We start from the raw sequence: 24,186 nt of genomic DNA, 5'->3' as shown, positions 1-24,186 counted from the left end.
GGGGCAGTAGCAGGGAGTTTGAGGAGAGCCTGTGTTAGGGGGTGAGTTGGGGGGGCGGAGGAGAAGCGGGGGGCAGTCTGGGCTGAGGTGGGGGTTGGCTCAGTGTGGGGGGTAGCAGAAGGGGGGCGGGGCAGTAGCAGGGAGTCTGAGGAGAGCCTGTGTTAGGGGGTGAGTTGGGGGGGCGGAGGAGAAGCGGGGGGGAGTCTGGGCTGAGGTGGGGGTTGGCTCAGTGTGGGGGGGTATCAGAAGGGGGGGGACGGGGCAGTAGCAGGGTGTTTGAGGAGAGCCTGTGTTGGGGGGTGAGTCGTGGGGGGGCGGAGGAGAAGCGGGGGGGAGTCTGGGATGAGGTGGGGGTTGGCTCAGTGTGGGGGGGTATCAGAAGGGGGGCGGGGCAGTAGCAGGGAGTTTGAGGAGAGCCTGTGCTGGGGGGGTGAGTCGTGGGGGGGCGGAGGAGAAGCGGGGGGGAGTCTGGGATGAGGTGGGGGTTGGCTCAGTGTGGGGGGGTATCAGAAGGGGGGCGGGGCAGTAGCAGGGAGTTTGAGGAGAGCCTGTGTTAGGGGGTGAGTTGGGGGGGCGGAGGAGAAGCGGGGGGCAGTCTGGGCTGAGGTGGGGGTTGGCTCAGTGTGGGGGGGTATCAGAAGGGGGGCGGGGCAGTAGCAGGGAGTTTGAGGAGAGCCTGTGTTGGGGGGTGAGTCGTGGGGGGGCGGAGGAGAAGCGGGGGGGAGTCTGGGATGAGGTGGGGGTTGGCTCAGTGTGGGGGGGTATCAGAAGGGGGGGCGGGGCAGTAGCAGGGAGTTTGAGGAGAGCCTGTGTTAGGGGGTGAGTTGGGGGGGCGGAGGAGAAGCGGGGGGCAGTCTGGGCTGAGGTGGGGGTTGGCTCAGTGTGGGGGGTAGCAGAAGGGGGGGCGGGGCAGTAGCAGGGAGTTTGAGGAGAGCCTGTGTTGGGGGGTGAGTCGTGGGGGGGCGGAGGAGAAGCGGGGGGCAGTCTGGGCTGAGGTGGGGGTTGGCTCAGTGTGGGGGGGTATCAGAAGGGGGGGCGGGGCAGTAGCAGGGAGTTTGAGGAGAGCCTGTGTTGGGGGGTGAGTCGTGGGGGGGCGGAGGAGAAGCGGGGGGGAGTCTGGGATGAGGTGGGGGTTGGCTCAGTGTGGGGGGTAGCAGAAGTGGGGGACGGGGCAGTAGCAGGGAGTTTGAGGAGAGCCTGTGTTAGGGGGTGAGTTGGGGGGGCGGAGGAGAAGCGGGGGGGAGTCTGGGATGAGGTGGGGGTTGGCTCAGTGTGGGGGGGTATCAGAAGGGGGGGCGGGGCAGTAGCAGGGAGTTTGAGGAGAGCCTGTGTTAGGGGGTGAGTTGGGGGGGCGGAGGAGAAGCGGGGGGCAGTCTGGGCTGAGGTGGGGGTTGGCTCAGTGTGGGGGGGTATCAGAAGGGGGGCGGGGCAGTAGCAGGGAGTTTGAGGAGAGCCTGTGTTGGGGGGTGAGTCGTGGGGGGGCGGAGGAGAAGCGGGGGGGAGTCTGGGCTGAGGTGGGGGTTGGCTCAGTGTGGGGGGGTAGCAGAAGGGGGGGCGGGGCAGTAGCAGGGAGTTTGAGGAGAGCCTGTGTTGGGGGGTGAGTCGTGGGGGGGCGGAGGAGAAGCGGGGGGGAGTCTGGGATGAGGTGGGGGTTGGCTCAGTGTGGGGGGTAGCAGAAGTGGGGGACGGGGCAGTAGCAGGGAGTTTGAGGAGAGCCTGTGTTAGGGGGTGAGTTGGGGGGGCGGAGGAGAAGCGGGGGGGAGTCTGGGATGAGGTGGGGGTTGGCTCAGTGTGGGGGGGTATCAGAAGGGGGGGCGGGGCAGTAGCAGGGAGTTTGAGGAGAGCCTGTGTTAGGGGGTGAGTTGGGGGGGCGGAGGAGAAGCGGGGGGCAGTCTGGGCTGAGGTGGGGGTTGGCTCAGTGTGGGGGGGTATCAGAAGGGGGGCGGGGCAGTAGCAGGGAGTTTGAGGAGAGCCTGTGTTGGGGGGTGAGTCGTGGGGGGGCGGAGGAGAAGCGGGGGGGAGTCTGGGCTGAGGTGGGGGTTGGCTCAGTGTGGGGGGGTAGCAGAAGGGGGGGCGGGGCAGTAGCAGGGAGTTTGAGGAGAGCCTGTGTTGGGGGTGAGTCGTGGGGGGGCGGAGGAGAAGCGGGGGGGAATCTGGGATGAGGTGGGGGTTGGCTCAGTGTGGGGGGTAGCAGAAGTGGGGGACGGGGCAGTAGCAGGGAGTTTGAGGAGAGCCTGTGTTAGGGGGTGAGTTGGGGGGGCGGAGGAGAAGCGGGGGGGAGTCTGGGCTGAGGTGGGGGTTGGCTCGTGGGGGGGGGGTAGCAGAAGAGAGGGATGTGACAGCCCTGGGGTGACTGGGGGGCGGGTCAGTAGCGGGGAGTTTGAGGAGAGCCTGTGTTGGGGGTGAGTTGCATGGGATGGGGATAGGAGGACCCCGGGGGAGATCCCAGATGTGAAGATTGGGGTAGGAACTTGAGGCTGGATTGTGGTGGCCTTTGTGGTGAAGTGTGTGTTGTCTCTCAGCGGCCCTTTCTCCCTGCAAAAGATGGGCACCCGCAATATTCCTCCCCACACTCCACCCCAGTGTTTTGGAAACATTATTGTACCAAAGTAGAAAATGAAGATTTCAAAACATGTATTTAGGAAACATAACTTTGGGTGGCGGAGATGGTGGTGGGGAGATGCAGGTGCAGGGTGACCAGATAGCAAGTGTAAACAATCGGGGTGAGGGGGGGGAAAGGTGCCTATATAAGAAAAAGCCCCCAAGAAAAATTGGGACTGTCCCTATAAAATCGGGACATCTGGTCACCCTATGCAGGTGCAGCACCACTAACTGCTACATCCGGGCTTAATATAGCTCATAAGTGTGAGAATTAAGCACTTCTGTTCAAGGCCCCCAAGCAGGTCCTGAGTGTTTAAACAAAAAAGACAAAACTAACTAACAACCCCCTTCCAGGCAAACCAAATTCAGTGGTGTTCTGGGTACATGGATGTTAGCTCCGTTTGTTCTCTGGGGGCTGAATGGAGGTCTCAGTGTGGCTTCAAATATCTTACTTTGTGAGTAAATGTTTTCATCCCCATCCCGGCAATGTGGCGTCAACGGGGCTGTCAGGCCGGGCCCACACTTGGAAGGGGCCCATCACAGCCACTTGGGGCCCGCAAACATGTTTGACGCTGGGCCCGCAAAAGGTTAATCCGGCCCTGGCTGTACGCAAGGTGTGGTTCCCAAGCCGTTACAATCGCAGTGTAAAAGCAAGAAGAGGGGCCCCCCCCAATTATGAGGAGACTGACACAGCAAAGAGGGCCCCCAGCGTTACACGGGGGATAGTTGGTCCGCTCTGACTTGGCGTGCATGCCAGCAACAGGACAACATGCCCCAGCCTCTGGATGTCCTGCTGCGCTGCGCGTAGCTAATGCATCAGCCTCCCAGCCGGGGTGAATGGGGACGCGTGTGCCAGTGACTTCGTACTAACTTTTCTAGGCAAGCCCTTTCATGGCGAGACAAGGTGTGCCCCAGGCCCCAGCGGGCTGCCCGGCCCGGGATGGCCCCGGGGGGCACCTTTCTGCAGGACTCTGTCTCTGCTTAGGCACGCTGGGCCGGGTTTCTCTCGGTTCGGGAAGGGGAGAAGGATTGTGGCTGACGTCCAGCAGCGGAGGGGTTAACACTGTAGCCCCAGACTCGGGGGTTCCTGCTGCTGGGTGGGGGGCTGGACTCCTGGGACACAGACCCCCGGGCTCTGCCCGCCCCAGCCCCACCCAGAGACCACAGGGGAGGGGCGGGGGCAGCAGGAGCAGTGTGGGGGGGAGGGTCCCAGCCCCGCCGCCCCCCACCCCATTCCCTGCAGCCCCTGCCCTGGGGCAGTATCTGGCCTGGGGACAAGGGGAGGGGCAGGGAGAGGAAAAGCCAGGTCCTGTTTCTGCCTGGTGCCGTGGCTGGTTTTCATCCTATGGCCCATGGCTCCCCGGGGGGCTGCAGACTGTGCCTAGGATTCCCAAAGGAGTCTGCGCCTCCATTCAAAATGTTTTAGGGGTCCACAAATGGAAAAAAGCCACTGGCCTAGTCCCTGTTAAAACCACTGGCCTAGTGCCCGCGGTGCTGGGCGCGTGTCCGGGGGATCCCCCAAAGCAGGTCCTTTGACTCTGCTCTTTCACTGCAGCTGGGGGCCCCGGAGCACAGTGACACTGACAGTGTCAGCTGCCCCATTTCAGTCTCAGGGAACTTTTCAAGTGCTTCTAACATACCCAAATGACTGGACGGAGCTGGAGTCTGCTGTGGTCTGACAACTCCTGTGTTCATCTTTCCAGTAGAAAGTCTCTCTCCCCGGGTGAATTTGGTTTGCAAGTTTGATGGAAAACCACTCAGCTTGTTTTTGAGAAGGAGCCTGTGAAAAGTGGCTGGGAAAACTCTGTTGTGAGGTAGGTTGGGGGAGAGGGCAGAAAAGAGTCATACATATGTGGGGAGGGAGAATTGTTACACTGAGAGACTTAAAAGCCCCATATGTTGAATTTATCCTAAAAGAATAAATAAGTTGAAAACTAAGAGGTGACGTCATTTTAAGTACAGGTACCTTCACAGATGGGAAATACTGGTTACCAAAGCACTTTTTAGTCTCGCGGTTAAAGGCCACACATGAACCCATAGCAGGAAGCTGAAGCCAACAAATGCGGATTAGCAATTAGGCATACGTTTTCAGTAATGAAGATGATTAATCCCTGGACCAAAGGCAGTGGAGGATTCTCCGTCTCTTGATGTCTTCAGATCAACACTGGATGCCTTGCTGGTCGAACAGGGACCCGCACCAGCAGGGTGAAAATGAGCGAGTGAGTGAGGGTGGGTGACAGCGAGCGACGGAGGGAGGGGGGATGGATTGAGCAGGGTTGGGCCTTGGAGGATGGCCAGGGCAAGGGTGTTTGGGTTTTTTCAGTCAGAAAGTTGGCAACCCTAAATGGGCTGTGCCTACAGGAAATCAGAGTTGATAAGCTACTGATCCCTTTTGGGTTGCGACTCTATGAATCTTAGGCTTTCATCTCACAAAACTCACATATATGTTTAATATTTAGCATCTGCGTGGTCTCATTGACTTCATTTCATCTCAGTCACTGATAGGGCTTTAAAAAGCCTGCATGGGTTTAGTCCTTGTGTGCGGGGATGGATCTGTGTCATAAATACAGTGATGAAGGCCAGGATTTTTAGAAGCAGGAACCTAACGTAGATGCCTGCAGCTGTGTTCAGGCAGCTGACTAATTGGCCTGATTATCAACAAAGCTGGACACAGAACTACATCCCAATGTTGCAGGCTCGGCATTTTTGAACCTTACTCCAGCCATTTATTGAGAGAACTGAATATGGTTTGGGGACCAAACTTTAGGCAGTGGATTTTTAATATCATGGCTCAAGCATTTTCCCAGCATGGCAGAGTCTAGAATGTCAACAAGGAAAGAATTGGGGTGTGAAATGCGCTCAACCCCCCCTAGAACATCCTCAAATGCCCTTCTCACCCTGACAGGCTGCAGAATAAAATCCTCGTTTGCTCCAGTTTGTCCCATCCATGGAGAGACAAGGAAGGGAAATGGCTGCAGTGGAGCGGGTGGCTTTCGAGGAGGTGGCTGTGTATTTCACCCAGGGGGAATGGGATCTGCTGGACCCGGGTCAGAGAGCCCTCTACAGGGATGTCATACAGGAGAATTATGAGACTGTGACCTTGCTGGGTAAGAATCCCTCTTCCCTCGGGTATTAGACAGTGGGAGGAAGGGGTCTGTGCAGAATTCTTCACTGGTCCCCCAGATTTCAGGGGGATCTGTCCTAATTGTCCCCAGATAGCGTGAGACTGTTCCCGCTGCATCCATTCCCACAGGACAGGTGATTCAGGGACACGATGGTGCTGCTCTGTCCTGAACCAAGTTTTTCATGTGAGACGAAATCTCTCTATTTCCCCATCCCAGGTCAAGTTCCATTCTCTGGGTTCTCAGAAATGGACTCAGCATCTCGTGTCTCAACTCTGCCTAAGTCCCCAGGGGCCAGATTTTCAAATGTGCTTCACCTCCATCTTGCCTGTATTCTGCTTCAGCTGGACTCAGTCTTCAGAGACCTGGCTCAGTTCCCTGCCCTGTGGCCTTTTGCAAGTCACACAGATTGTATGCGCTTCGGTCCCCAACCTGCCCAGCAGCGGTCATTGCTTTCTTGTTTCACAGGAGTGGAAGGATCATTATGTTTAGTACTGCGAGGAACCCAGTTATGGGGTAACGGGGGAGAGGGGCCTATAAATACCACTGTAGCCCAATGGGGTCCTGATTTCCACTGGGGATTCCAGGTTCTGCTGTAATTAATAATTTGGCTTCCCGTAGCAGCAGCTGTGGTGTAAGAGTTACAAGAATCCCTTGTCCTGAAGTCTCTTTCTCTGCTTGTGTGTAAGCCATCACCAGCCTCCCTGTTCCCGCTTTAGCTCCTGCAGCTGCCCCAGCCAATGTTCCCTCTAATTTTCCCCATGCAAGTGTGGAGTCAATTTTGTTCTGTGCAATGATATGGAGGTGATGTGTGGCAGGGTGGGGCTGAGGGGTTCGAAGTGTGGGAGGGGGCTCAGGGCTGGGGCAGAGGGTGGTGATATGGGGGGCGAGGTGAGGGCTCTGACTGGGGGTGCGGGCTCTGGGGTGGGGCTGGGGATGATGGATTTGAGGTGCGGGAGGGGGCTCAGAGCTGGGACAGAGGGTTGGGACGCAGGGCGGGTGAGGGCTCTGGCTGGGGGTGTGGGCTCTGGGATGGGGCTGGGGATGGGAGGGAGCTCACGTCTGGGGCAGAGGATGGGAGGGTTAGGGCTCTGGGGTGGGGCCGGGGATGAGGGGTTTGGGGTGCAGGCTGCCCCAGGGCTGTTGTGGGGAGAGAGGACTACTAAACTGGGAGGAGTGGTAGATACGCTGGAGGGGAGGGATAGGATACAGAAGGACCTAGACAAATTGGAGGATTGGGCCAAAAGAAATCTGATGAGGTTCAATAAGGATAAGTGCAGGGTCCTGCACTTAGGACGGAAGAACCCAATGCACAGCTACAGACTAGGGACCGAACGGCTAGGCAGCAGTTCTGCGGAAAAGGACCTAGGGGTGACAGTGGACGAGAAGCTGGATATGAGTCAGCAGTGTGCCCTTGTTGCCAAGAAGGCCAATGGCATTTTGGGATGTATAAGTAGGGGCATAGCGAGCAGATCGAGGGACGTGATCGTTCCCCTCTATTCGACATTGGTGAGGCCTCATCTGGAGTACTGTGTCCAGTTTTGGGCCCCACACTACAAGAAGGATGTGGATAAATTGGAGAGAGTCCAGCGAAGGGCAACAAAAATGATTAGGGGTCTGGAACACATGAGTTATGAGGAGAGGCTGAGGGAGCTGGGATTGTTTAGCCTGCAGAAGAGAAGAATGAGGGGGGATTTGATAGCTGCTTTCAACTACCTGAAAGGGGGTTCCAAAGAGGATGGATCTAGACTGTTCTGAGTGGTAGCAGATGACAGAACGAGGAGTAATGGTCTCAAGTTGCAGTGGGGGAGGTTTAGATTGGATATTAGGAAAAACTTTTTCACTAAGAGGGTGGTGAAACATTGGAATGCGTTACCTAGGGAGGTGGTAGAATCTCCTTCCTTAGAGGTTTTTAAGGTCAGGCTTGACAAAGCCCTGGCTGGGATGATTTAACTGGGAATTGGTCCTGCTTCGAGCAGGGGGTTGGACTAGATGACCTTCTGGGGTCCCTTCCAACCCTGATATTCTATGATTCTCTCACTGCAGCAGCCCAGGGCCAGGGTAGAGCACCTCTTCCCACTGGGGTTGGGGCCATGGGAGAGGCAACTGTCCCCGTCCGCAGCAGCTCCCTGGCTGGGGCTGAGGAGCCTCTCTTGGCTGCAGCAGCTCCGGAGCTGGGGCTGGGGGAGAGGCACCTCTCCCCGCCTGTGCTGCCTTGATAGCCTGCTGCACAGCTTAGAGGGAATTTAGCCCAGGACCATGGAGAATAGGGAGGGTGTAACCCAGGCATCCCCTGGTGCCAACTGGCAGAGGACACCCATGGGGGCATAACATTTTTCAGGAATCCCCTGGGTCAGAGACCTGCATAATAGTTCACTGAAGGGTGGCATAGGAGGGTTCATCCAAGGGCCAGTAGCCCACTGGTTGTCACCACTGTGAAATGTGTGGGTGGATAATATTTGAGGAATTATGTATCTATTGTGACAGGGTCAGGCCAGATGGCTATAGGAGTGTAATAGAAGGCAGATATATTAGCCCCAGGTTAAGCAGGTCCCTTTCCCCTGGATAAGATAACAGGGAAGGTTGCAGAACAATCAGGAACCTTCTGGAGACAATTAAGACAGACAGGCTGATTAGAACACCTGCAGCCAATCAAGAAGCTGCTAGAATCAATTAAGGCAGGCTAATCAGGGCACCTGGGTTTTAAAAAGGAGCTCGCTTCAGTTTGTGGTGTGTGTGAGGAGCTGAGAGGCACTCTAGACAGCTGCGTTCCACGGGGCCCTGGGCTGGAACCCGGAGTAGAGGGATGGCCGGGTTCCCCCCAAACCTCCCAACTCTTGGTCAGACACAGGAGGAGTCGACCTGGACTGTGGATTCAGAAAAATGGCCAAGCTGAGGGCTGCCGTGAAGCTCCAAGGTGAGCAAATCCGCCAATAAGCGCAAGACCCACCAAGGTAGAGCAGGAACTTTGTCACACTGTATTGAAAAACTCAGGCAGCAGGTAAGTGTCAGCCATCTCCCTGCCTGGCCGTCTCCCTGTCTGTGTCGCTGGTAAGTGTCAGCCATCTCCCTGCCTGGCCGTGGCTGTTCCGAATGCCTCACGCTGTGTGGCTGTTTGCAGATTGAGCCGGGTGTCACCTGGAGAGGGTGAGAAGTCTACAGGAGAGGAAAGCGACAGGAAGACAGAAGCAGCCGTGGCGTGTTCTTTGGATGACTAAAGACAATGGAGCGATCTGGTATGTCTGGGAGTCACCTAGGTGGCAAACTGACAGCCCGCTTCTCTCATGATAAAGGGTCCCAGCCTCCTGGCTGTAAAATACTGCAAGAACTTAGGGTGGGCCCCACTGTATTAGACAGGAGAGATTCTTGTTTCATTCAGTCCCAGCTCTAGAAGCATCCCGTGACAGTCCAGCAGCCCAGGGGCGGGGCACTCCAGGGACACACTGGGAGGGCTGGAGGGTTGGAACATCCCTGCAGAGTGACAGCAGAGAGCTCGTGGTGACAGTGGCTGGTGGAGGTAGGGAGCTGAGGCCCAGTGGGCACAGACAAAGCTCCCCCATGCCAAGGGTAGGTGTAGCGAGGTGCCTGACGATGCCAGGAACCCCCAGGAAGCGTCACACACGAGAGCTCTGACAATAGCAGCAGAGACTTAAGGAAACCCCTGTGGTGCTTTGCTAACAGGTCTTTGTGCTCCTGGGCCTCTGTAGCTTCTTCATGAGTTCCTGGGGATGGGGCATGATGGTCACTGCTGCTGCTTCACGGATTAGCGGGACTCTGTGCCTGCGGCTGAGCCCAGGTGGGACTAGAGCGGCTCCTCTGCCCCTCTGGGCCTGTGGTGCGCAGGGGAGCTGGCGTGGATGAGCTCAGCAACCCTTGCTAACGGAAGAGTTCTGGTTTGTGTCTGAAGTCGGGAGCAGCCCGACATGGCTGGGGATGGGGGCAGGTCTGGTGTTTGGCACCTGTGTCCAGCCCAGGGGGTGGCTGGCTGTGTGTGTGGGACTGGACATTGTCTGTGAGAAACGCTGGATGTATCTTCACTGCAGATTTAACCGACACCAGGGGGTGAGCACTGGGGTTAGTCTAGCCAGGCTGTGAGCAGCCCCGCTGCAAAGCCCTGCCAGAGTGACTGTCCTCCCTGGTGCTGCACTCACCTTGTGTGTGTCCCTATAACTTCTGGGGGCCCGTCCCTGGGGTCTTAGCACTGCAGGCAGCTGAGCCGCTCTATGAATTATGGGAGAACTTGTGTGTCATTGTAGGCACAGGGTGAGAATTGGGGGAAGGATTTGAGCGATTATTAGCACTCGAGTAATATAACCTGCATCCTCACTGCAACGTGAACTGGTTACCGGCCTGAGTGAAAGCATCACCTGGGATTAGCCTCTGCCCCCTCCCCCCCCATGAGCCAGCCAGCCTGGCTTTGCTTGTGTTTGAGGCATTAGGAGACTATTACTGGGTACTGTGTCCTGGTCTGGTGTCTACACTTGAAGAGGAAAGTTAACACTTTGGAACGGGGCTATACAAGTGCCACAAGAGTGATTCAAGGTCTGGAAAATCTGCCTTAGAGTGAGTGACTAGAGGAGCTTTGTCTAGTTAATTTATCCAGGAGATGGTTAAGCCATGTTTTGAACAGAGGTCCTAGGTACCTAACATGGGGAGTATATTTCTGACAGCTGAGAGCTCCTTAATCTACTAGACACATTCAGAAGGAGATCCAGTGACTGGAAGCTGAAGTTGGATAAATTGACTAGTCATAAAGTGAAAATGTTTAAGAGTGAGGTGAGTGAACCACTGGATTAACTTACCCAGGGATGTGGTGGCTTCTTCATCATTAGGAGTCTTTTAATGAAACCTGGATATCTCTTTCTAATAAATATAGTCTAGCTCAACCACGAGATATGGGCTTGATGCAAGGAATCTCAAGGGTGAGGTTCTCTTGCTTCTGTAGTATAGAAGACCATAATATTCCCTTCTGACTTTATCATCTGTGAATGTATATTTGCAGTTATGCAGATTAGTCAAAAATCTGGCTAGCCTTGTCTGTTGATTCAAGCCACAATTCAGCAAATGTCCCTATTTATCAAGCACATAAACACATGATTTCCTCCATTAAAGTCAATGGGTCTCAAGCACTAAGTTTCAGTGGTGTGCTCCACGAGGCAGCCTGGGAGATTATCGGGGGGTGTTCGGTGGGATCTGTTTGTACGGAGTATCTCCTGCATCTAAGGAAAGGAAAGAGGGAGAGGACAATGCACTTACTTTCACAGACTCCGAGAACTAGTACATGTGGTCTCATGGCAAGAAAATCTAAGGGAAAAAGGCATTCAGGAGAGCTGGTGGTTTCTCAGAAAGTATTTATGACACGACAGCAATGACAGGAAAAGACAGGAAGAATAGCAAGGGGCCAATATGGCTGCATCAGGAGGTCTTGAATGACATGAACATTGAAAAGGAACCCTACAAAATATGGGAACATGGACAGATTGCGAAGGGTGAGGATGAAAGAACAGCAGAAGCATGTGGGGAGAAAACCAAAAAGTCTGAGGCGCAAAATGAGTTACAAATAGCAAAGGACATAAAAGGCAATGAGAAGAGATTCTGTAAATACAAAGCCACGTCGGGGGTCTTGGGGCAATCCACGCTCATCCCCAATCCCCAGCACCATTAATCGCTGCGCGTTACTCACACTCATAATCACAGAGCTCCATGCCCATACGCGTGATCCGTGCAGCCACCCCAGCTTGCAGCACACGCCCCACAGCACCGCCCCCGCCTGGCTAATCCCCCTGGCTCACTCACTTTGCCTCGTCCCCACCGCCCCCAACTTGACTTTTTGCCATCAATTCTCTCCAGCCCCTTCCCTCCAGCTACCCCATCCTGATCATGCCTCCACAAAAAGCGGCATCAAGCCTCAGTTAGCAGCATGTCTTGCCGAACACCAGCGAAGCCCCCAGCAGCTCACGTCAGACAAGGAACTGCAGGGGCGGAGGTAGTTTTTGAGCACAGTAAGGGGCTCTGTGTGTCTATGATGGGGGTGGTTCCCCCATGTAGTCATTTATTTGTTTATTCTCAGAGGCCACGAATCCCCCACCCAGCAGGGAGCTGAGAACTGACATACTCACTGCAGTAACTGAGGGTGTCCTGACAGGGTGGATTGGGACAGCCATTTCTCATTCTCCACCCCACTGAGCCAGTCCCCAGCTCTGCGGTCAGATTGTAAGCTCTGTGTCCTGGAGGGGAAATGCCCCATACGTGCTCCAACCCCAGCCATGTGCCCTATCAAAGGCCCTTTTTGAAGAAGGGGGAAGGCTACTCATGGTGCCACTTGTCCTGACGGGGTTTTACTCCTCAGGGACCGAAATCAAGCAGTGCAAGAATGGGGAGACACAGCCGGAGACTGGCCCTTCCAGATCCTGGTGATGATGGAGATGAGCTCCCAGCCCGGAGGTGTCTACACCTGGCAGGTAGAGCACATCAGCCTGCAGCGCCCCCTCTTACTAGGTAAGAGACTCTGAACCTGGCACATTCCCTGAGCCCTTGGGGCACCCCTAGCTCTGTGGAGCCCTCGGGAGACATGGGCATGTCTCAGACCTGTCCCCATCCCTGGGGGCAGGGAGCAGGGACGTTCCAAAGGGAAGGAGAGGCTGGGCTTAGCCCAAACCACCCGTGCTCTTCTATTCACAGAGGCGCAGGCCGACTCTGCCAGGGACAAGATGCTGGCTGGGGTCGGGGCTCTGCTGTGGTTGGTCTTCATGGTCCTGGGATTGCTCGTCCGCCTGAGGAATAAGAAAGGTGAATGGCTCCGGGACAGCACTGCGGCACCAGGAAATGACTCCCCAGTGGGGCCATGATGAAATCGCACTGGAGGGTTTCACTAGAATTTTGATTCACCACAATTTACTTTAGCTTCCCCTTCCAGCATGAATCAAGTTCTCTAGTGACCAAGGAGCTTCCTGCCCATCTCTCTGCCCACGGCCAGGAAGTGTGGGGCTAATCCCAGCTCCTGGCTTCCCTTAAATCTGAGGCAGACCATTCCGATTCAGAGCTACAGTTGTGGCCTCCTGGCCTCCCCTCCCAGTCTCCTCTCTAGCCCCCCACACTCCTGGAACGTCACGGAGTTGCAGGCACAGTTGGTGGTGTCTGTAAATCAGCCAATTTCTCTCTAGTTATGAAACAAATACACTTCCCCCATTAAAAATATGGAGACCAAACTCACATGAGAAACGCAACAGCAATCCCACCCCTGAATTCTGAGGCTTATTTATTGTAACCTCTACAGTGTTTCCCTTTTTGCCTCAATGCATAAAAAGCATGTAATAACTTGCAGGTCAAAAGGCCGAGTGCATGACGCCTGCGTTTCTGTTACGTACGTGGGTGGCACACACGCACGCTGATTATTTTCCCAATGAGCCATAAGATCTCATTCACCCGCTGTCCAGCCATACAACACTCTTCCGAAAAGCACCAGAATCTCCCTTAAATGAAATGAAGAGAACGGGAGGGGCTGGAGCTGAACTTTGACTCCACCTTGTTCTCCGCTCGCCCCACTAACAGGAGCTGATGCCTCTCCCCTGGCTCCCTGCCAGCTCCTGAATTCGATCCCACCCTGGCGAGTGCAGAACCTGGTGGGCTGGGAGCCCAGGAGTGACACTGCTGACCAGTATTGGCAACTTCAAGAGATCAAAAAGCGTGCATCAGACGCCCCCAAAAAATCAGGAGATTGGCCCCCAAATCGTGAGATTTTATGAAAAAAGATTATACTGGGTTTTTAGGTCAGCCTCTTGATTTCTGAACTCCCCCTGCCCCCCGCCCGCAGGGAGTGCCCATGTGATGATTAGCGTTGCCCACTCCCATGTGTACTGGGGAAGGGGAGTTTGGCCCCTGCTCCAGGAGCTCTCACCCCCAAATCTGCCCCTCTCCTGCCCAGCAATTAATTCTGTCCCCCCATCAGTTCTGCCCCTCAACCGCCCTCAATTTAACTCTCCCTCAGTTCAGTCCCTCAGCCCCTACCCCTCCGCACACAGCACCACCCTCAGTTCACCCTCCCAGCACTCACACCATCTACTCACACCCTCAATACAGCCCCTGCCACCCCATCAGCCCTCACCTTCCTCACTTCGGCTGTAAGGATTAGGGCTTTTCCTCTAGCCACGTGACTTATGAGGAGAGGCTGAGGGAACTGGGATTGTTTAGTCTGCAGAAGAGAAGAATGAGGGGGGATTTGATAGCTGCTTTCAACTACCTGAAAGGGGGTTCCAAAGAGGATGGATCTAGACTGTTCTCAGTGGTAGCTGATGACAGAACAAGGAGTAATGGTCTCAAGTTGTAGTGGGGGAGATTTAGGTAGGATATTAGGAAACACTATTTCACTAGGAGGGTGGTGAATCACTGGAATGCGTTACCTAGGGAGGTGGTGAAATCTCCATCCTTAGAGGTTTTTAAGGCCCTGCTTGACAAAGCCCTGGCTGGGATGATTTAGTTGGGGCTTGGTCCTGCTTTGAGCAGGGGGTTGGACTAGATGACCTCCTGAGGTCCCTTCCAACTCTGATGTGCTATGATTCTATGAAGCCTGAGGACTTTGTCTGCAGCCAGATTAGGAGAGCAGCAGCCATGAGCTATTACATCCTCACATCCATCTAAAATACATTAAAACAGGGTAATATCGGGTTGTAAGGAAGGCCCCTGTCCTAATGGCACCCACCATCACCAGATAAAGGAACAGACCTTAAGGCGGTTAAAGAAAACTTAGTTTGACGCATTCTGTCTGGCAGGCAATCACTTATCAATAGTTGTGGGTGTAAAATCCCCATTCCTTTATGGTTTTGTCTTTATGATTCCCACTTCTCTATTGTTTTCTCTCTGGTCTCTGTCTGGTTCTTGATTGTTTCCGTCTGTGACATGGTTCATTTTGCGAGGTGTGAATTAATTAAGGTGGTGGGGTAGGATTGGTTAGAGAATTTTGTTACAAACCAGTCCTAACATAGTGTATCGTTTTAGTACAATGATTGGTTACAGTACAGCTAAGCAAGGCTCAAGTTTCACTATCTAAAGTGGGGTCCAAAAGGAAGTTCTTGGGAACCAACTCCAGGACACAGCTCCAAGGTCAGAGCTGCCAGACCTCAACACCCAGCCTCCCCAGATGACCTGATCCTGACTGTCCAGCAGGGAAAAATTATCTGCCTTTTTGGGAATAGGAGTAGTGAGCATTTTAGGGTTAATGTATGCATTTTTGGGTAATAACTTTTGCTGATGAGAGGGTAAGTAGGATATTACTGTGTAAGGCTCTGTCACTGGTAAGACACCCCCAAACCCGCAGTGTCAGGCTCCGCCTGAGCCCTTGGCATGGGGAAAGGGCGGGTGCCTACATTAAGAGGGTTACGCCTTGAGCCCTAGGGCCAGGGTAAAGGTGGGTGCCCCTAAAGGAGTGTGCGACTAACAGAGAATTGTGTGCTGGTAACACAGCCCCCCTGCGGTCCCCAGGCCATAGTTTATCCCTCCCACCCTCAACTCTGCTCCTCTGGGTTCTTCACCTCCCCAGGCCTGGGGCCTGCCCTGGGGTCCCCTCTCTCCCACTTCCCAGGCTGGCAGGAGATCAGCCTGCCGGGGGCTGACAGCGGGAGCCTCTCTCCCACAGCAATGTCCTGGGGAGAGAACTCAGCTGCAAAAATATATCGGTGACATCTGAGAGTTCTAGCCCCGGAACAGAAGTAAGGCTTCATTTGACTTAGAAATCGCATCTCTGGCGATGAATTGGGGCGCGTTGGCATGTCAGTCCCTGGCACAGCATTGCTCTGCAGGCGGCAGGGGTGCCAGATCCCAGTGGAGGGGGAACGGGCGGGAGAGGTGTCTCTCCCGGGGGCGGGGGGTGTTTCTGTGTAAGGGCCACACACCATTTCACCCTTCTGCTGTCTAGCACTGAAAGACAGCGCGGATGAGACTTCTGTTAACTGCCTGCTGGAGCTCAAATCCCGGATCACCAGGCCTGAGTGCTAAGCCTGAGACCGGCTCTGAGACAGCTGAAAGCAGCTGCTCCTCCTGCCCGAGGTGAGGCCCAGCCACTAACTGCTGGAGCCCCCCAGAGCTGGGCTGATCCGGGGAGCTCAGGATGTGGCATCGCCGAGGTGGCAATAGAAACAGGTGGCAGCAGAGCCGGCGAAGGCCCGTGGCCAACGGGGTGGAGACACAGCCGCACAGTGGCGCACAGGGTGAACGGTGGCACCTGGGAGCCACTTGCAGTCATGGCCGCAATAGCAGCTGAGGTGTCCCTCATTGTGACCGGGGTGGGACGTGAACTCCTGCCCCGTGAATGCAGCTCTGAACGCCGGGTCTTTGCTGGCCAAGGACAGCAACCGTGAGAGGGGTGAGGAGGTGGGTAAAGGAGCCTTTGTTTGTTGGACTTTCCCAACGCAAGGTGAGGAGCTGAGGCAAAGGACACTGTCCAACGTACTCAGGGGGTGGGCGTTTGGCTCACGGTCATATGCTGATGACTAGTGGTGATGGTGTTTTACCACGATAGTGCCGGGCTCCTTTCCTCTTTCTGTTAAAGGTTTTCTTTGCTATACACGACTCAGTGAGGGGGAAGCACTGGCTCTCAGAGGCGCTGGGGGTGGTGGTTAATTTTCCCAAATTACGGGTGGGGACTCAAGCGGGTTCTGTGCTGAATTGTTATGAGGAACCCCTCGATGCTGAACCCGGCCCTGGTTGCTGCCGACTCCCCCCGGCAGAAGGGTGGCATTTGTACGGCAGGGGCATGCAGTGAAAGGCCGTCAGAGTCTCCACAGCAGGGCGAGGCCAGGACAGTCGGGCAGCTACCACCCCACACCGGAGTCAGGACACCTGGGTTCTGTTTCCAGCTCTGCTGCAGTTCACTGTGTTACCTCGGGCAGGTCACGTCACCTCCCCATTTGCTTCTCTCTGGAACAGGGGTTAATGGTATTTCCTTGTTTGGCTGGTGTGTTAACTGTCAGAGCAAACCTGAAACCACAGAAGGAAATGGAGAGAAACCACGGTCTGCACTGCCCTGGTGCGAACACGTGGCCTGGCAGCGATAAACCGGCCTGGGCCCTGGTACTGCCACTCGTACCAGCCCAGGGACCGGACGCGCGGGTGTGTCAAGGACGCTCACTCGTGTGCTGCCTCGGGGCTCAAATGTCGACCCTAAAAGGCACAAAACAACAAAGCTCCCGGCTGCAAACGCCGACAAGCCCCGGCATCGGCACTGCAGAGCACCCACGGCACAAGCAGCCCGGCACGCCTCGCGCTGCGCGTCCAGGGGCCCGGGCGCTGCTCCCCCGTAGCCCCTGCTGTCTCGCAGCGCAGGGCCCCTCTGCCCCTGCTCCAGGGCGGGTACCGTGATGGCGCCTGGCTTCCTTCGGCAGGACGTGGGGGTCTGTCTGGGGCTACGACTGCCCTGGCCTCCTTCCCGCCGTCACGCAGTTCGGGGGGGGGTCACCCTGGGGGACGGCGCCCCCTGCTGGGGGGCAGCAATTGTGTGCTCATTCTGCGCTGGCGGAAATAGGACTCGGTGGGCGACAGGCTCAACCCCCAGACCTGCCCTCACCCCATCAAAGGGGTTTAGAGATGAGCCTGGCTGCTGAGGATGAATATGGGGAGAGGGAGGGGTCGGCGGGGAGAGGGAGGGGCCACTGGGAGGGAGGGCAGATGGCGGGGGGCTCTGCCCTCCCTTCCACTCCGACTCTTCACCCTGATCTCCCCCATCACTTGGGGCAGCCAGGCCCAGCCCCACAGGGCAGGCCTGTCACTGCAGCATGAGTGGGGCGGACTCCCTCTCCAGGCCCCCAAACCTCCCCTCCACGCTAGGCCAGGTTTGGCTGCAGCGCCGGGCAGAGGGTGCAGCTGTGGGCTGCCCCTGGGCAGGGTGAGGACAGGACGCTGGCCACCAAGGCGAGCCCTGCATACCGGCCTAGTTTGCCTAGGCGCGGACCCGGCCCTAGTTCGGACCTTGCCGCCGGGGCTCCCCCTCCCGCGCGGCCTCCGCTCCCCGACTCCCTCTGCCCTGATTGGCTCGGGGCTGGCAGCTGCGGGCACAGAGCCGAGCAGAGACACACAAAGGGAGAAGTTGGTGACGAGGCTTGTGGCCTGGGGAGGAACCGACAGCCTGTGGGCGACCCTGGGCCCCTCGTCCCACCGCACTGACACCGGCCAGAGCCCGGATCCCCTTCCCCTGCCAGGATGCTGCTCCCTCTGCTGCTCCTCCCCTGGGCTTGGGGGGCCCTGGCCGGTAAGTGGGGACCCCCCTCCCTGCCCTTTTTGCTGCTGGGGGAGGTTACGCATGATATAATGCCGGGGCCAGGGTGGGGCAGCACCACATAAGAACGGCCGGACTGGGTCAGATCAAAGGTCCATCTAGCCCAATATCCTGTCTTCCGCCAGGGGGCCGGGCCAGGGGCCCCAGAGGGAACGAACAGACAGGAATCATACAGTGATCCATTTCCTGTCGCCCATTCCCAGCTTCTGGCAAACAGGGGCTAGGGACACCATCCCTGCCCATCCTGGCTAATAGCTATTGATGGACCTGTCCTCCAGGAACTTATCCAGCACTAGTGACCCTTGCTGGGGTGCAAGAGAAGGGGGGAGGCAGGTTAGGGTTCAGCAGGAAAACCCTGGAGCTGGGGAGCATTAACGAGACTGAGACGCCTTAATCTCTCTCCTCACCCACTTTGTCCTCCACTTCTTTCCTCTCCCCTCCCTCCCACAGCCTCCCCTCCTGTCCCCCCAGGGTCTCTCACCCTCCGGCTGCTCAAAACCAACGTCTTCCACAACGCCAGTTCTAGCAACATGGAGGGGATGACCCTGCTCGGAGACCTGGCGACCCACTTCATGGATTGCAGCACCTGCAGGATCCGCTTCCTGCAGCCCTGGGCCCACCAGGGCTTGACCCCGAGGCAGTGGCAGGACCTGGAGACAATGTTCCATGGCTACCTGTCCAAATTTATCCTTCTCATGAACAAAGTGGTTAAAGATGAAGGGGAGCACTGTGAGTATGGAGCGGTCCCCACGCCCAGCAGGGAGCTGAGAACTGACACACTCACTGTAGTAACTGAGTGTGTCCTGACAGGGTGGATGGGGGTCAAGACAGCCAGTTCCCGGCCCTTAGGCTGAATGGAGCCAGGGTGCCCTAGAAGGGAATAGCCCCATTTTCCATTCTCCACCCCGCTGAGCCAGTCCCCCAGCTCTGCGGCCAGATTGCAGCCTGTGCAGCCTGGAGGGGAAAAGCCCCATGTCCCGTCCCCTGACCCTGTTTTTCACTGCCATTTGCCCTATCAAAGGCCTTTGTTGAAGGAGCGGGAAGACTGCTCACGGTGCCACCTGTCCTGCCTGAACGTTGAAAAGAGATACTATCCAGTATGAAACACCCAACATAAGAATTGGCAGGAAATGCAGAGCTAAAATAATGCCTCCCACACCCTCACAACCAGGGGACAGGAGAGAACCCAGCACAGCTCTTCTCAGCCCAGTGACTGCGCTGGGTGTCTGGTGCTGGAGCACTAAAAGAAGGTCCTCGGGAGAGACTTTCTGTCAGGAACCCCTTAACCATCCTGCCCCAAAATTTGCACCACAAAGTCCTGGACCTTGCTGGGGCAGAGCTAGTTTCACAGCAATCGGCCTGGGCATGTGGTTTCATGACAGAGCGACAGCCAGCCCTGTGATCACAGCTCACGGCCGCAGGAACCTCTCGGTGACAGAGCTCAGACAGATGCTCCTGGGGCTCAGAGGTTTCTGCCTCTCTGGCTGACGGAGTGTGAGACTCGGTGTGTCATGCCCTGAGGTGCTGCTGAGGAGACAATTGCTGGCAGAGGTGTGAACTGTCTGTGGGCACAGGTGCGTATCATCGCCCGGCGTACGCACCAGAGGCCCAGGGACTTTTGTAACGCTGGGAAGCCAGACTTGTCCTTGCTACCGGTGCAGAGCTGAGCTCAGGGGAGCCCAGGGATGTAAGTTTATTGAGGCTCAGGGCCATAATTTTTTCTAGAGCATCATCACAAATAACTTTTAAAAAGGTAACATTTAAAAGGCAGGTGATTTGGGCAGGGGGTCTGTATCTCACAAATCCTATGACCAAGAGACCCCAAATTTGTACCACAAACTCTGCCTCAGGCCCTGATATAGTGCAGTGATTTTCAAGCCAATCTGACTATGTGTGTGGACCTCAGAGCACTTTGAAAACATCAATTTTAAACAGAAACCACAATGTGCCCTTATCTCCATCCAGGGCCGCCCCACAATCCCGCTGCCGTCTTGTGGCCTAACACCCTAATTCCACCTGACATGTATTTATTTCCCCTGTCTCTCTATTTCTGCCTCCTCCCCCGCCCCGCTCTCCCCACTGACTCTTATTGCCCCTGCCCTTCTTGTTCCAGACCCCTTTGTTACCCAGTTCTCCCTTGGCTGCGAGCTCCACCTCAACGGCACCTCACGGCAATTCTATGATGCCGCGATGAATGGTGAGGATTTCATCAGCTTCAACGTGGACTTGGGCACCTGGGTCGCTCAGCGTGGGGATAAGTTGGCCCTCAGCATCCGGGACCTTCTTAACCAGGATAAGAGCACGTCTGCCACAACTCAGTTCCTCCTGAGAACAACGTGTGTCAGTGAACTCCAGAGCTTTGGGCAGTACGGGAAAGAGTCTCTGGCGAGACAAGGTGAGGCTGGACACCACTCCCTGCTCACTGAGATGCAGCCACTTCTGGGGTGGGGTGCAGGGGGCTGTTTAATCAGGTGTCGTGTACCAGTGCAGCTATAGCTGGGGTGGAGCGCAGTCGCGATTTCATAGCCACACTGCACAGCACTTTAAGACAGGACGTGAAGGGGGATTCCGTCAGCAATGCTAACTGCAGAACTGGGGTCTGGCCAGGAGAGCGGGGCCAACGCCTGACCCCGGGGGATGGAGCTGGGCTTGGCTAGTGAGTCCCTGAGACTCAGACTGAATCGTCCCCTCTCCCCTGCCCCGTCTCTCTCCCCCTGTCTCAGAGCGGCCGGCTGCCGTGGTGTTTGCCCGAGCGCCTCCCCCAGCCGGGACCCCCGCGCCGTTACTGCTGGTTTGCCAGGTCACCGGTTTCTACCCCCGGCCCATCCGCGTGGCCTGGCTGCAGGACGGGGAGGAGGTGGGGCCGGGCTGGCGGCTGAACTCCAGCGGGATCCTGCCCAACGCGGACCTGACCTACCAGCTGCGCAGCTCCCTGGCCGTGGGGCCGGGCGACGGGCACAGCTACGCCTGCCGGGTGGAGCACAGCAGCCTGGGGGGCCAGAGCCTGCTGATCCCCTGGGGTAGGTGCATGTCCCCAGGGGGTGGGGGCTGCAGTCATGGTCTCTGGGGGCTTTTCCTGCACATCTCAAGCAGGGCAGGGTCCAGGCAGTGAGACTGGGGTGAAGGGAGGCAGAAAAGGTGTGTGGGGTGTGTGGGGATGGATCAGGGGAGCAGGGTGGAGGAGCTGAGGGGAATGGGACAGGACTGGGATGGGAGGAGCCGGGTGGGGGCTGAGAGGAGAAGTAATGGGATGGGGTGGGGAGAGCTGTATGGAGTGTGGCAGAGGGGAGACAATGGGGCAGAGGTAGGGAGGGCTGGGGGGGTTAGGGAGAGAGGCAGGAGTCCAGAGGCGATCGGACAGAGGGGACTAGGACTGGCATGCGGGAAGGCTGAGGGGCTGGGAATGTGGGGGGAGCAGTGGGGGTGGGACGATGGGGGACAATGAGGGAACAGGGTTAGCGTAGCGGTGTCTGAGGGCAGTGGGGGTGGGACAGTGAGGAAGGCAGAGAGAACAGGGCTGGGGTTGGGGGGCTGAAGGCAGTGGGTCAGGGTAGGGGGAGCAGGGGGGACTATGGAGGAAGCTGAGGGAACAGGGTCCATATTGCCGTGCCTGTTCCCAGCACATCACCCCCTGTGTGTTACAGGGCACAGCAGGCCCTGGGGCCCCGGCCTGGCCGTGGGCATCACGCTGGGGGCTCTGGCCGTAGCCGCCATGGCCGTGGTGCTGTGGTGGAGAATACGCAGGTGAGTCCTCTCCCACTCTGGGGTGGGGGTGGGGAGGCCGTTACACCCCATAACCCATCCCCTCTGCTCTCTCCATCCAGGGGCCACCGGGACGTCAGACCAGGAGAACCCAGAGCCTGAGGGGGCAGCACCGGCTTAGACGTGGGGATCAGCCCCCCACTTGGGGCCATGGACCTTGGGGCTGAATCTGCCCCCAGCTCCAGAGCAGAGGGCCCTGAGGCCCCGTCTGGGTCGGGGCACTGGGAGATCGGGGCACGGGATGGGGGGTGGGATTCTTCTCCCTCTGGGACATTTGGGGCATGTTGGACATGTGAGGGTGTGGTGGGATCCAGGGTCCACATGGAGCCAGCACAAGCCTGTGCCACTCAGTAAACCCTGCAGGGAGGCTCTGCCCAGCGGGCCCCTCTGGGGACTGCAGGAGCCAGGGCCTGGGGGCAGGGTGCAGACCCAGCTACATACACAAAGGGAGAGGGTACAGGTGGGGGTCATGGGTGTCGATAAATCTCTGCATTAAGCATCTTTGCATAACTCTGTATGACTTTGTATTATGCCTCTTCATATAACCTTGTATTTGATATAGGAACTTTGTATCAAATCCTTGTATAAAAACTTTGTATTGAGCCTTGGTATAATGTTATAGCCCCTAAGGATGGTTAAGGTAGAAGAAAAATGTCTTTTCACTAGGAGTAGCATAAGATCTCCCCCCTTTTAATCAATTGCCCTGTTGAATGAATGAGGTGTGAATGAGTAAGGCGTGGAAGGCAAGCACCTCCAGACAGCTGCAACCTTTGGAGGGGGGATGGAAGCCAGATCCAAGAACAATAAAACTTGTCAAGTGGGCTCACTACAGGAGAGCAGACATATTGACACCTTCTTTTGAAAACACCCTCTTCTTTGAAAATAAATGTGGCAGCATTAAGACCACACCCAGAAGGAAGTGCCACGGGTGACCAATGGGCAGAGACACAGATTTTGCATCTGGGGTAGATTTGCTTGAGAGGGAAGCTGCTATAAATGTGAGGTGTCTTGCAGAGGACCCCGAGTCTCGTCTTGTGAACATTGGAGCATCAATCAGGATCGACAGAAGCTCGGCTCCACCCCCTCCCACATCTAACTCACCTGGCCGGTGAAGTTAAGGGGAGCGACTAGGTGGTAACAGCAACAAGATGGGGTATACGTGTGTGTGTGTGTGAGTCCATGAGTATAATATATATCATGTGCCTATGATACAGTGTTGATTGATACATGGATTACCAATAAATGTGGCACTTTGCCTTATCCCCCCTGAAAAAATCCTGTACAGAACTTTAAGTACAACATGGGAACCAGGAGGGTCCTGGCAGGGCATTCGGGCAGAGCTGGGATGGCCGAGAAGCAAGCGGATTGGCCCTGGGACATAGGCCCAGCTACCTGCAAGGAGCCCTGATGACACTATGGCCCGTGGGTCACCAGGGAGGCCGCTCCAACTCGCTGGCTGGGCTGAGAGGTCCTGGGTGCAGGGCCCATCTCCAGAGCTGGGTATGGGGCACCATGGGCTTTCTGAGGATAGCTTCTGTCCTTTTCATAGAATCATAGACTATCAGGGTCGGAAGGGACCCCAGGCGGTCATCTAGTCCAACCCCCTGCTCAAAGCAGGACCAATCCCCAGTTTTTGCCCCAGATCCCTCATTGAACTGGGTTTAGCAGGCCAATGCTCAAACCACTGAGCTATCCCTCTCCCCCCCCCCCCCATTTTGTTCTGCATCTGTGCGAAACTGAGCACTAGGGGGTCCTGGGCACGACTGGGGTTCCTCGACCCTGTGGTAATCCAGCAGCATCAAGGGCCAGGTTCAGTACCTAGGGGTTTCCTTTCAACAGTACAACACAGAACTGGCTCGAGCCCCCACCCAGTGACCTGGGACTAGGAATGCCTTTGACACACATGGGGACACCGGCACTGCAAAATGGTGTCCGGTCCCGGGACAGCTGGCAATCCTACCTGGGAGAATTACACACCATCCCCCTGGGCGCCTGGAAGAGGCAATACTTCCCCTCTTGAGAAGCACAGAGTCCGAGTTTAGCAAAAAAAAACTTAATGGAAGGAGGAAAATAATGCGGCATTAATCTGGGGAAACACCACAAACAGGGTTTATAAAAAACATAAACCATGAGCCAAAAACCCACCACCAAAGCAGTGTCCTTTTCCCCTCTGCACCCCACTCACTGTTGCTATCCTTGGACAGTGCAGACCCAGAGTTCAGCGGTGCATCTGCAGAGGTCACCTCCCATGCTGGGGGAGGTGGGAGGGGGCAAAGGGGTGGAAAGGAGGCAGTTTACTCGCTCTGCTGCTCAGGCCCTCACTTGCCACCCTTCTCTGTGGGGTTCTGCTTTGCCCCCCTCCCCCCAGCTAGGCCTCCCCACCAGCCACCCACTCACTCACCAACCACACCTCTCTACCAGCCACCTACCGATTCA

The 24,186-nt window shown here is 56.4% G+C and overlaps 2 protein-coding genes across 2 annotated transcripts in view; one reads left to right on the top strand and one right to left on the bottom strand.

Annotated features, from left to right (window-relative positions):
• The window catches only part of LOC311528578 (E3 ubiquitin-protein ligase TRIM39-like), a gene marked incomplete at both ends in the record, with an annotated part of 424,825 nt that overhangs the window by 198,057 nt on the left and 202,582 nt on the right, over nt 1-24,186 (bottom strand). The gene's annotated exons all lie outside the window — the stretch shown is intronic.
• On the top strand, nt 17,748-21,992 carry LOC311528160 (antigen-presenting glycoprotein CD1d2-like). Its single transcript, XM_084642861.1, has 6 exons — nt 17,748-17,961; nt 18,439-18,717; nt 20,102-20,383; nt 20,712-21,008; nt 21,633-21,732; nt 21,813-21,992. Exons 1-6 carry the CDS (start codon nt 17,913-17,915, stop codon nt 21,850-21,852), a joined length of 1,047 nt encoding a protein of 348 aa, XP_084498987.1. The 5' UTR covers nt 17,748-17,912; the 3' UTR covers nt 21,853-21,992.

Source organism: Lepidochelys olivacea (assembly GCF_965140295.1).
Source record: "Lepidochelys olivacea isolate rLepOli2 genome assembly, chromosome: 11".
NCBI lineage: Eukaryota > Metazoa > Chordata > Testudines > Cheloniidae > Lepidochelys > Lepidochelys olivacea.
This window is presented reverse-complemented; position numbering and strand designations above follow the sequence as displayed.